The sequence below is a fragment of the Podarcis bocagei genome, assembly GCF_964188305.1.
Source record: "Podarcis bocagei genome assembly, chromosome: 11".
In the NCBI taxonomy this organism is placed as follows: domain Eukaryota; kingdom Metazoa; phylum Chordata; class Lepidosauria; order Squamata; family Lacertidae; genus Podarcis; species Podarcis bocagei.
Window position 1 is genome coordinate 4,050,075 of NC_138136.1, and position 13,897 is coordinate 4,063,971.

At 40.3% G+C, this 13,897-nt stretch overlaps 1 protein-coding gene across 6 annotated transcripts in view; it reads left to right on the forward strand.

The window, feature by feature from the left end:
- LOC308597669 (proprotein convertase subtilisin/kexin type 5-like) overlaps positions 1-13,897 on the forward strand; it is a 176,652-nt gene that overhangs the window by 124,782 nt on the left and 37,973 nt on the right. For all 6 annotated transcript variants that reach the window (XM_081213612.1, XM_081213613.1, XM_081213611.1 and 3 more), the window contains 2 exons: positions 474-686; positions 8,687-8,787. In XM_081213612.1, coding sequence (XP_081069738.1) covers positions 474-686; positions 8,687-8,787 — 314 coding nt within the window. The remainder of the gene's footprint in view (positions 1-473; positions 687-8,686; positions 8,788-13,897) is intronic.

Genomic DNA, 13,897 nt, shown 5'->3' on the forward strand with positions numbered 1-13,897 from the left:
GGAAAATAAGAGGACAAGAAATCCAGCAAGTAAAGATGCACAGATATCTTGGAATTTTATGCTCTCAGAGATAATAAAGGTACACTGCAAATCCTATATGAATGTTCAATAGCAATTAAGATGTAAATTAGATTTTAAACCAGAAATATTTGTTCCATTGTGTCTGGGCCAGTTCAGGTACTTAAAAGTAAGCAGTTTCCCACCATTTGCTCAGCTCACCTCCAAGCCAGTTATTCTGGGGGAAAGAGAGTGGGCTGCAGTGGTAATCAAGCTATATATTGGTTTCAGGGAATATTCTATCCTGACCCCACATATGTGGGAGGAACTCATTTAACTCAGTGGGACTTGTTTATGGGGAGAAAGGTATGGGATTGTGCTGTAAATAGCACCCCCCCAAAAAAGAGAACAAATAAGGTATACCTACATGCTTACTAAATTGCATTAACTACCCTTTCCCTACTTATTTCAAATAGGGCCGAAACAGCTTGGGTTCCATTTATGTTTGGGCTTCTGGAAATGGTGGAAGGAGTAAGGACCATTGTTCCTGTGATGGCTACACCAATAGCATCTACACGATCTCCATCAGCAGCACAGCTGAAAGTGGGCGGAAACCTTGGTATCTGGAAGAATGCGCATCTACACTTGCCACAACTTACAGCAGCGGAGAATCCTATGACAGGAAAATAGTATGTAATATTTTCAACACTATCAAAGCATGTCTTTAACTCATCTTGTGGGAAAGGAAAGTATATCAACTAAGGCTTTATGCAGATGAATATATTTTTTGAGCTAGAAAATTTTGCTCAGAACACCAGGCACATTCAAAGGAGTAGAAAATCAGTACTTATATTTCTCAACCACTTTGTGCAAGCAAAAATTGGTTTGCAGAAACAAGCAAAAACTGGTTTGCACAAAAGTCAAATAAACAAAATGAAACAAAAACTCCTGATCATCATCCTATTGAAGGAAAAAATCCTGTTCAGTTCTTTTACTATTTTTCCATCATCCTTAAAAATTTGTCCCAACATTTTCTCTTTTTCAGTCTCTTGCTACTTACTAATAAGGAGTTAAGATCAGCTGTTTTTCAAAATATTGTCTATCATTTCTTCTAGTAATCTGGGATATTAACCATCTCTCCTGGAAATTTTGCTGTTTTCAAATGATTAATTTAAAGACAAATTCTGAGGTAATTCATCATTCCAGTAATATTTCTATTCATATCTACTTTTTTAATGTATCTGTGTGTGGCTTACTTCCTTCGTCTCATTGATTAATAATAATAATAATAATAGGAAAACAGATTATTCAGTTCCCCAGTAAATCGTATTCCTCTGATGAAATTTCTCATCATCTTGTTGTGGGTCCTTTGGTTCATGGTAAGATATTTTATATCTTCCTCCTCTTGTGCAATACTGATGTTTTCCACTTCCTGTTTCTTTGGAAACATGATTTAATTTAGAGCACATTGCTTCCTGAGAATAGGTAAGTTAGTAGGTAAGGCTTTCTGATACATACCATGTGAATCTCTAACACACCATGCTTAGAGTAATTTGTGCATTTAAAATTATTTAATAATAGTACAGCTAAAAGTGTTGGTTGCCTTGCTGAGAGTCCCGTGTGGGGTGCAATGCATAGTCAGGCTTTCTCATAGCAAGTGCTTCCATAATAGCTGTTGTAATATATTGTTGTACCCCATCCTAATCTCCCAAGTGGTGTGAGATTCATGTTTCCTTCAGAATGAGGCACAGGAAAGACTCTGGTGTCTTTGTGATATATGGTTTATTTACACATATGTGCAAGTTGATCCTACGATGGAGGGGCTCAAAATGGAAATCCAGCCTGCAGCTTTTGTTTCTATCTTCTTAGCTAACATAACTCAGTTCTCAACTTTGGCCTCTTGTCTTTCTAACTAACAGACAGCGGGGGGGGGGGGAGCTGCCCATTTATCCTCTGACACAGAACCACTCCCTGTGTTACCTTAACGACCCATATATAGTGGGCCATTACTAGGCTGCCTGGCTATTCCAGTAATTGAATCCATGCTGGATCCAGTAGTGAGAAGCAGGGATCAGGTATACAGCCTAGCCACCACAAACTCATAACAGTATCTTCTTTGCTACCCTCAGTTTTGTGTTTTTATTTTATTTACAAAATTATTATTGCTACTACATCCTGAGTCCATATCTCAGGATGGAACTGAATGCATTTTGACAGGGTGACACTTCGGTTAAGACAATGTCATGGGGAAAACTTCTCATCAGAAAGACTGAATGTTAGAATTAATGAATTATGTTTAATATGTCTGACCATACAGATATATGGGACGCGGGTGGTGCTGTGGGTAAAAGCCTCAGCGCCTAGGGCTTGCCGATCGAAAGGTCGGCGGTTCGAATCCCCGCGTCGGGGTGCGCTCCTGTCGTTCGGTCCCAGCGCCTGCCAACCTAGCAGTTCGAAAGCACCCCTAAAGTGCAAGTAGATAAATAGGGACCGCTTACTGGCGGGAAGGTAAACGGCGTTTCCGTGTGCTGCGCTGGCTCGCCAGATGCAGCTTTGTCACGCTGGCCACGTGACCCGGAAGTGTCTCCGGACAGCGCTGGCCCCCGGCCTCTTAAGTGAGATGGGCGCACAACCCTAGAGTCTGGCAAGACTGGCCCGTATGGGCAGGGGTACCTTTACCTTTATACAGATATATACATACAGACATATTGGAATTGGAATGAAAACGACATTAAAACATGGTGGAAATTGCATAATCAGTGTACAAAAGGAAATATTGTGGGGAGGGGACTTGTGTGTGGAATTATTGGAATATTTCAGTAAAAACGAAGAAATAAATTGACAACATTCAGCAGTAGTTACACAACTCCTGTCCTAGGAGTTGCCTTAAATTTTTTTTGTCTCTTTGTGTTTCTTTTATATCTTTCTAACAATCCAGCTCAACATTTCATAAGCTAAATGCTTCCCATACATGAGCCTGATAATACATGTTTAAATATACCAATTATACTTACTGTACGTATTAGTGAGGTATATATATAGATTTCCCACATTCACATTAGAGTTGGTTCACACAAGGATGCTCACTTGATGTGATGATTCCTGCAACAGCAAGTTCTCACATGAGGAGATGAGTCTTTCACAGGCCAAATGCTGCAGTTCAGTGCATCTCACATCACCTCAAAAACAAAGCTTTTAAACTTCAGCTAAGAGTCTTCAAGTACTGAGTTACAGATAGGTAGCCGTGTTGGTCTGCCATAGTCAAAATAAAAAAATTCCTTCCAGTGGCACCTTAAAGACCAACTAAGTTAGTTCTTGGTATGATGCTCATCTCAACTACCTGCCAATCTCCCATTCCCACCACCCTTCTGAGTAATACCCCTCCCCACCTTCTCACTATATAGAAGGATCTGGCAACTTCTGTTTCAGTATATCTGAAGAAGTGTGCATGCACACGAAAGCTCATACCAAGAACTATCTTAGTTGGTCTTTAAGGTGCTACTGGAAGGGATTTTTTATTTCAAGTACTGAGTAATACATGCATAAGAAATCAAGTGATGTGCATTTACACATAAGCTGGTCCAAATTTCAGAGTTTTACACAGTGGTAAGCCTTGCACCAAGGAAACTTTGGTGGAGTGGAATTTGTGCTGGCCTGTTCTATGAAACTAAAAGTTTGAATCGTGTATTCACTAATAACATAGATTGTAAGGCCTAATTGTAAGGCATAATAGGATGTATCCGGATAGGTAGAATGTATTATAAAATGTAATCAGTGGTTTTCCATTTCCTGTGTGGTAGGTGGAATTACAAAAGAGACCGCATTCTCTTTGGGTGGTTCAAGAGGTGATTTGATAAAAAGTTTCTAAATCCTTGGTTTATTCAGCTTGTACTGATCTATTGTAAAGCTTGTTGCTGTTGTTGGTATTCAACTAAGTACAGTGGTACCTCTGGTTAAGTACTTAATTTGTTCCAGAGGTCCGTACTTAACCTGAAAATGTTCTTAACCTGAAGCACCACTTTAGCTAATGGGGCCTCCTGCTGCTGCCACACCGCCGGAGCACGATTTCTGTTCTCATCCTGAAGCAAAGTTCTTAACCTGAAGCACTATTTCTGGGTTAGTGGAGTCTGTAACCTGAAGGGTCTGTAACCCGAGGTACCAATGTATTGTGTATTCAGATTCAGTTAACAACAACAACAACAAAAATCAGTTTAGCATGTTGTTTGCCCTTCTATCATAAAGTGCCACAATAGGAAAGAAATGATTCCTTCAAGATTCCATTAGGGTTGTATTTTCACTTTGAGGAACAACCAACTCGAAACCTTTAACAGGTTAATAATGTTACAAACATTACAGGCTCAAGAAAGAAACATGAAATCTATTGTAATAGGTTTAAGATCAAAACAGTGATAATGTGATCAGCAAGGGAACTATGTTTGACCTGAATAATTGACCTTTCCCAATAGCATGCCTTCATAATAGCTGCATAGAAATGCAGTTTCTCCCTAATATCAGAGCAAGTCACTTGAAGAAACGTGTTGCAACTTAGTCATCTAGATAGGTGTAGGTAAGCACAAAACTGCTCATCCTGAAAATTCATAATGAGGCCCTTAAAGAGTGCAACTGAACATCAAAAGCTGGGGGGGGGGGCAGCAGAATTAGCTGAGGATCATACTGCCTGATAGACTACAGCAATCTTCCTCTCCAGAACCCCTTAGAGATTCATACATCCTAAATTGGATGTAGCATCCCTTGCCTGGCAGCAAGGCTAGAATGGGGTGGCTAGACATATTTGAAGTCATGTATCAATTCTTGATGGCACCCCATCCCAGTCCCGCTCCTTGGGAACAAAGATATGTGAAGGCATAGATTGTGCTTGCTGATAGCCAGTGTTATCCATGCCTGCAAAGTCCTTTGAAAGGCAGCCGGCCCCAGCTAACAGATGGCCCTGGGGATGGATGGGCTGTCAGCTGTGGCGTGTAAGCCACAGCCAGGCCTCCTTTAGAAGGGCAAAATCTCAGTTCTGCTCACAAACCAAACAAATAATACTATTTAGAGGTTCTAAAACCATTAACCACACAACCATTGTAGTATTGCAGGAATGTTGCAATAGGAATGGCATGTAAGGCTTCTTTTTCCACGTTTATTAGAAAGGTTACACTTGTTCTGAAATCTGTGAAACTATGCTGTTTTGGTCATGTAAATTTATATAGTGCCAGTCGTATGAAATGGTTATTTGAGTTCAGTTGAAGTCATTTTACCTGGCACATTAAAATAATTGCCAAGCTCAAACATGAGATAGCAGTTGGGATAGCATATGGAGCAGGCGGGTTTAATCAGCTGTGGTTAAAAGATGGAGAATTAGTGCAGTCCCTGCCCTCTTGAATGGACTGACATCTTTCACACACTCATCCTCTTTTTATGTCAAATTTATACCCCTGCCAAACTTCACATTTCTACATTGTGATTAATGAGGTTGTTCTTCAGTGGTCCTGGAATCTCAAACATCATTTTTCTTCTTGAAGGTTGCTTGCTTCTTGGTGGTCCCACTCTTCGTTTTTGAAGATGGATATAAGCTGTTCCTGACAAGGCAATCTTAGCCGCAACCATTCAACGGGGGGGGGGGGGTCGTGTTAAGCCTTAAGACTTTCATCTAAATATCTTAACTGCTGTTGACCTAAAATGGGACATCTCAATGAGTTTTCTTCAACATACTTGCCAAGGAAATGGCTCTTTAATTAGCTGAAACTCAAAATTGTGATTGATTGTATGTAGGATTGTTGCCCACAGTTTTAGTTCTACTGTAGATCGTGTATGAAATCTACTAAAACAAACAACTGGGGGGGAAATCAGCTTGGATCCAGGACTTGCCCACATGGAAGCTGCTCACAAAACAGGCTTTCCCATCTCACGGCTGCAATCCAAAAACAGCCAACACCTGTCCTGGGAATTGAGGAACTGAGGAAAACCTTGGAAGAGTCTAACCAAGCAAAAACAGCTTGCACAGCTCCCATTCACCCTGATCCTGCATGAAAGCCTGTTTTTTTACAGAAGTTAAAGTAAGAGGTTGGCATCTAGAATGGGATGAAGAAAACTGCTAGAGCTGAACATCCCAAACCAGTTGCATGTTTCTCTCTTTGGTCATGAGGCTAGGCCTGCTCTCCCTTTCTCTGCTAATTTCTGAAACTGACCCAACAGAGTTTTCATGTGCTATAAGCGCTGAAAGGCAACAGTGTGTTTCTCTTTTTTGAATGGCTTCTGTTTCTTAGGTGTTCCTTGTTTGAGGGCTTAAGCAACACCACAAGTGCATGTGATTCTGCTCTCTATATGTTTACTGCAAGAATTAAGCAGCACTGCTTTCCAGTCTCTCTGAATAGTGAATTCAAAGGCATGACTGATAACTGTCAAACACTTAACATTTATTTTCAGCCTTTATAATTTGAATAGAAGGAAACTTAATCAGCAGACAAATATGAGTACTTGTATTAAGGTTTTGTTGTTTTGCATTGACTTACAATGACTCCCCTCTTAGGGTTGAGCCTGCCATGGGGTAAGGAAAAGCAACCTGTTTCAGGCAGCACCATGAGGATGGGTGGCATCTGGATGATGCAGCAAGACTTCTTAAAGTGTTATTGCTAGTAGGAGAGTCACCATATGAATTCTTCTTAACGCAGAACCACATCTTGGGCTAGTAAGGTAAAGGTAAAGGGACCCCTGACCATTAGGTCCAGTCGTGGCCGACTCTGGGGTTGTGGCACTCATCTCACTTTATTGGCCGAGGGAGCCGGCGTAGAGCTTCCAGGTCACGTGGCCAGCAAGACTAAGTCACTTCTGGCGAACCAGAGCAGCGCACAGAAACGCCGTTTACCTTCCCGCCGGAGCGGTACCTGTTTATCTACTTCCACTTTGACGTGCTTTCGAACTGCTAGGTTGGCAGGAACAGGGACCGAGCAACGGGAGCTCACCCCGTCGTGGGGATTCGAACCGCCAATCTTCTGATCGGCAAGTCCTCGGCTCTGTGGTTAAACTCACAGCGCCACCCGACCCCTTATCTTTACCCTTATCTCCCACCACTACAACAGCTACCAGAGGGTGGTGTCATGGAAGGGGACTTTTTCAGTTGTGGCCTCCCAGCTATGGAATGCTCTCTCAGCTAAGCCTGCCTGGCACACACTTTTAACAACTTTCCAACACCAGGTTAAGTAGATTGTTGCAGGTTGTATGGAATGGTCCATATACTTCTGATTGTTTCACTGTTGCTGCTGTTGATATGATTCATGGGATTGTTTTTGTTAGTAGTTAGTATATGATGAATGCAAGTGTTTTTTTTTAAAAAAAATTAAGTTTGTAAACAACCAATAATATTTTCTTTTATGGGGTGTCTATTTAATCAAATAATAATAACAGCAACAACAATAATATTTCTTGCTATGGCCCTGATTGGAGTCAAACTAGTATGCCATTACTTATGAAGGATAGCTGTGACAAAGTTTTAGAACTCGGGGATATGTCAAGCCCATGATATATAGATAGAAGTAGTGTTCTTATACAGTGGTACCTCGGGTTAATTCGTTCCGAAGGTCCGTTCTTAATCTGAAACTGTTCTTAACCTGAGGTACCACTTTAGCTAATGGGGCCTCCTGCTGCTGCCGCGCCGCTGGAGCACAATTTCTGTTCTCATCCTGAAGCAAAGTTCTTAACCCGAGGTACTATTTCTGGGTTAGCGGAGTCTGTAACCTGAAGCGTATGTAATCTGAAGCGTATGTAACCCGAGGTACCGCTGTATTGCCATTATTTCTTGAGTGCACCTGAATGCAGTAGTATTAGACTTGGCGTGGGGTATTTGTTTTATTCCTGACAACTGTTGAGAAAGTAAGAATTTTATTTTCACATAAGTTTCTTCCCTGCATATTGTTATTCTGACTTCCAAGCTTTTTTTAGCACATACATAATTCAGTTCCTATTGTATGTCACCTTCTTGGCTCCCTGTTAACTTTTCTACTGGCAATTGCATTTATCTTTTCAATCGGCATTCCACATTATTGTTTTAGCAGCTTTGTACATTGTTCCCTCAGGCTATTATATTCCTGAGGATCATTATGTCTACTTGAGTAGCCAAGGCACAGTACCCAACCTTTCTCCAAGCAGCTTATATCCACACCTAGTGTGGACTGCTTTACTCCCCACACCCTATGTTTTGGTAACTTTCTTTTCTGTAGCAACTGATGGTGCAGGTAATAATGATCTTCAGTTCATTTTTTGACAGATACAAAACTTAAGCAGGGTGGAGTTTAATTTTTCATGCATTGTTAGCATAGAATATTGAAAATTAATGAACTGATAGAACTCGGTAATAAAACCCATTATTTTAATGACTTTCAATTTCACCTGTTGCTTGAAATTTCAAGGCAGCTAGTTTATCCTCTTGCTTTAAAGAATTCAAACCAAAGACTTTTTTTAAAAAAAAATTAAACAAAATTCTTCCCAATCAGTAATTAAATATATTTCACATGCTCATAAGTCATTTGAAACATGTTTTTGAAACTTTTGAAACTGAAACATGTTTTTGATTCCTACAATCTTGTGAACTGCCCTGAGATATTTTGACAAAGGGCAGTATATAAAACTAAGGAATAAAAAAATAAATGAATAAACCATGCCATCAATTACATACTCTCCTTTTCCCCAGATCACCACAGACTTGAGGCAGCGTTGCACAGACAGCCACACGGGAACATCAGCATCGGCACCTATGGCTGCAGGAATCATTGCACTGGCTCTGGAAGCAAAGTAAGATTTGAGTGATATGAACAGTCATTAAGACATTAGCCTTTGCACATTTTTGGCTTTTTTGCTGCGTTTACATCGAGATATTTGGAGAAAAATTAAGACATGTGGGCATATGCCTCCACATCAAGATGGATTTGGACTGTAGTTATATTCTAGTAGACTCTCACTTGCTTGAAGTTAGTTTATATTTAGCCACTGCTTAGTGGTTTATCATAGATCAGTGTTTCTGGCTTGTGAACTAAAAATATGCAAGTGGCACATACAATCAGCTTTTATGTTTACTATCTTCGGTTTCTTACAAAATAAAGCCAGATGTGGGACCATATTTGTGTGCATGAATGAGAATTATACCTAGTTTCTGAGAATATTGGTTTGTATCCAGACTTAAGTAGAGTAGTCTCACTGAAATCAATTGGACAGATTAGGTGTGACGTCCATTGAGTCTATTCTGGGAATGACTTAGATACCATTCAATGTCTCTACTACAAATGTTACTGTTTGGCTGCAACATATCACTTATAACCAATTGTACTTGCTTGCATTTATTTTAAATATTATTTTAAACCACAGTTTCTAAGCAGTATACAATAGGAGTACAGGAGCAATTCTAAAGGGGTATAGCATAAAAGTAGTTAAAATTAACCATAAAATTGAAAAACCTGCTTTAGCTTGTTTTGTTGTTGTTGTTTATTTAATTTATACACTGACTTATACCCGGAGGTCTCAGGGCGGTTCACAGAATAAAATCAAAATATAAAACCACAAAATACATAATAAAAATAAAAACAACCCAATAACCCCCCCAAAAACCCCACGTTTTAAAAGGGCATAGGATGTCAATCAAATCAACCAAAGGCCTGGTTAAAAATGAATGTTTTTGCCTGGCGCCTAAACATGTATAATGAAGGCACCAGGCAAACTTCCCTTTTGTTGATTTCACAAGACTGGAAACATAATTTTGAGCCAGCATCTAGCACTAGTCACATTGCTATTGCTGAATTTACAGGGCATGAGTACGGGATTATAAAAAAGACATAAGAATTTGAATAAGGGACAATAAGAGATGGTAATTGAAAAGCTGATACTGTCTTAAGTAAATCAGTGCTTTTGTTATAATTAGATTGTTACCAATACAGTACTTGGGAAAAAGTTAATACAGTAATATTATCTGCAAATGACTTTTCTTGTCACATCTTAATCTTTGTTGTAAAACATAGTTTTTTCATAACACAAAAAATATGATTACTTATTTAATGAATTGAAATTGCTTCTGATTGTTTGAAAAGTGAAGCAAATTACTGTAATATCTGAAACTATCAAAATATGAGACCACCCAACCCATAAATCTGTGTTACAAAGGGTCTGAAATCCATCACATTGTTATGTGCGAGGAGGCAGGAACAATGGCTCTTGCCAGTGTTAGTATTTGCAAAACACTTCTCTAGTAATAGCCAAGACCAGGCTGAAGGGCAGGCTTCTTCTCCCAGCATACTGCGGAAAACAAACGTTGAGATGGGGCTGTAGGCTTGAGGCTGAGAAAGGGAGAAGAGGAGAGGGAACAGCTGTAGGGAAAGCCCCATAACATTTGGTACTTACCTCAGGAGCACAGTAAGGCATGAATAGGCAACAAAGAGGTTAGCTCCCTCCCTCTGCCAAAACAGAGGTCCAAAATGCTGACAGGCTAACCAGGTGAGTGGCAACCTCAATTCCTAAGTGCTAAAGGAAAGGCTGTGGGGTCGATATAGGTGGATATTACAGTGGTACCTCGGGTTACAGACGCTTCAGGTTACAGACTCTGCTAACCCAGAAATATTATCTCGGGTTAATAACTTTGCTTCAGGTTGAGAACAGAAATCGTACAGCGGCGGCAGCAGGAATCCCCATTAGCTAAAGTGGTACCTCAGGTTAAGAACAGTTTCAGGTTAAGAATGGACTTCCAGAACGAATTAAGTTCTTAACTCGAGGTACCACTGTATTGAGGTAAGGAATGCTAGCAATATCTGTCTTACTTGTGCACAGGGCTGAGCCTAGGAGAAGCGTAATAAATGTAAACACAGGAAGACAGAATAAGTCCATAGGCTCAGCCCTGTGCACAATTAACACAGAAATTACTATTGATTAAAAGATTACAAAATGGGTCCCCAAATGCATATTTGGGTTGGGGTTAAATGTGGAAGATACCTGCCTTAGATGAAGAAAACTGCATCTCTTCTGTCAACAAGGCAGAACCTGTAAATAATAAATCATATTTATCTAACTTGGAAATATAGCCTGAACTTGATCAAAATTAAACCTTGTTCTGGGATTATTTAGATGCTTACACCTGAACCGTAGCTATGGGAGGTTTTTTGTCCCGGATGAAGCCTCCAGGGGGCACCATTGAGGCTTCCAGCCTCTTTGTGTGTGTCTGTGTGGTGGGGAGTGCCAAACTGAGTCTTTAACCCAGATGAAATATGGCCTATTTTCACCCGTTTACAATAATTACCCACTTGTTATAAATCCAGAAAAATGCCAGTTGTATTTCACACAATACTTTGTCTGGCATCATGCTGTTTTCCCCCCACAAAAATATTTGGTTGACTGGGTGGTATTCAATAAAGTTTTACTCAGAGTAGACCCACTGAGATAAATGAACATGACAGGTTCATTAATTTCATTGACACTACTGTGAATAAAACTTTGTTGAATACCACAGCCTGAAAGTCTCTTGTTAGGAAGCTGATATATAGACCTCATCCACATGTCTTTGTTCCTGATAGTCACCCCAGATTCTAGGTCCAAGTACATGTCCTAAAGATCTGCAAAGTCTGGCTGAGTCCTGGCAGTGGTGTAATATGATTTTGTTTTTTAAGTTTAAGAGTGTGTTTTTTCATATTAACTGATGACAAAAGCTGTAGCGCTGAGGGAAGAATCAGGGTCTTTCCACACAATCCAGTCTGGATTCAATTCTTTGAATGTTTTCTTCCTAATGTGGGAGAGAGTTCACTGTCTAGACTACTATTCAGCAAACAACCAAAGGAAAAATTCATCAGTAGAAACTCCCCCCCCCCCGAAAAGCCTTACAACTTTTTTTTTTACAACCGTTTGATCACACTTTGATATGGAAATTTTTATATACACTAAGAGCTTTCCCACTGTCAGTAACTATAACTTGCATTATATTTCTAGAACTCAATATAGTAATAACTGAGCTTCGTCATGTAAACATTCCGGATGGGAATTCATAATACTGATGGATATAATCCAGTATAATTCATAATACTGATGGATGAATCCCAGCAGTGTTGCAACTAATGTTAAACATGATCTCATATATTTTCGACCATTATTTGAGAAAATAAATAGGAGTAGAGGCAGCCAAATGCTCCATAAATGTTTTGAAAATTCACACCAGGGCTATTTAAGTATTATCTGCAGGGAATCTCTCAAGAAATCAAAGTATGTTTCCTTGTTTGACTTCTTCTAAGTAGGTATAGGTCAAGCATGGTCTGTTTATAGCGTTTTGCAAGCAGACTGTGAATACCTCCCAATAGATCCACACCTTGAGTACCCACTCAGTTCTTCCCTTGCCCTCGCAAGTGCTCATCTGGAACAGGAGAAAGGAGAGGCTGTGAAGCAGATGCTCCAGCTCCACACAGGAGGCTCCTTCCCTTTTTGTCAGTGGAAACTGACATGGAAACTGGTGGGGCTTGTAGTTCCAGTCCCTTCCTCAGGGAGACGTAATGCTTTGCTGTGGAACTGGAGTGCTTGCTGCTACATCTGCTCCTTCCCCTTCTCCAGCCCCAGATAAGTGGGCCTTGGGGAGGCAAGAGGAGGGAGAGGTTGGTGCTGAAGGCAGTGGCTGATGCTTTGTGTACCTCCATTCATTTTGGACATGCTCATTTGGAGCAAACACCAAGGATCAAATTGAGTGGCACTTTTCACTTTTTCCCCTTTAAATTGTATTCAAGAATATGTACAAAACAGAGCTAAGATAGCCAGTGGGTAAACTACTTGGTTTTGTCAACTGCAGGGCAAAAGCAAGGCACGCACCAATATTTATCCCTTCCTCAGCCTTCATATCTGATAAGATGCAATGCTGATACCTGAATATACAACCAGGACTTACATAATTAGCAGCAGGTGTGTGCATCACCAAACATGAACAAACAACTCACATGCAAACCAAAGAAGAACAGGGTGTTACATAGCCCAGTAAATTAGAACATTACATTGGAACAATTTTTGCATCCAATTCTGTTACTCTATTGTACAGCCCTGATGTAGTTCAAATGTTGTCACCACACCTAATCCAATGTGACTGATTTTCTCAGACAGAATGTTATGGTATATATAAAGGGTGGTGAACCTTTTCCACCCTGAGGGCCACATCCCCTTCTATGCAGCCTTCCAGAGGCCAGATGGCAGTGGTGGGTGGAGGCAGAAGCGGAAGTGGGCACAGCAACAAGTGCAGATGCTGCCTTTCTCCTCCATGCAGACAACCCAAAAACACCAGAGCTCAATGGCACATTCCAGCCAGGCAAAAACAAGAGGGCGGAAAGTCAGCAGGGTCATGGAGTGGGGAGCAGCCTGGAGGGGGGCATATTTGGTTTCCCACTCCTAGTATACATGCTGAAGTATAATGTCTGGGGATAATGGAAAAATGTGGGAAATTGTTGCTTATCTGTACTATCAATGAACTATGGCTTAAGGACAAGGTTCTTTGAAGTCTTAAGAAATTGGAAGGCACACAGATGTATTAATTCTCCATAGAGTATGAAGAATTTGTTGCTCTCTTAGCTGTAAATTATATTCTTAATGTTCTTTAAATTAGAATGTGAATTTTGGATGAATCACTGGATTTGGATTTATCTTAAGCTGCACAAAATACTGGAAGTTGTTTGGGTGAGCCTCTGAGTGATGGGTAATTTGTGGAACAGCCAGGCAGCTGTGTTATGTTCTGCTTATGACCTTTTGGGGTGGAGTTTTGTGGAAACTGTAGAGGAGGAAAATGTCTTGGAATACAAGTGTTTTTTTAATTTCTTTTTTTCTTAGTGGTCTACTGGCAAATTAATTAATTGGACAACAGAGGGCTTGCAACATAGAAGGGTTCAAAGATGTGAATAAAATT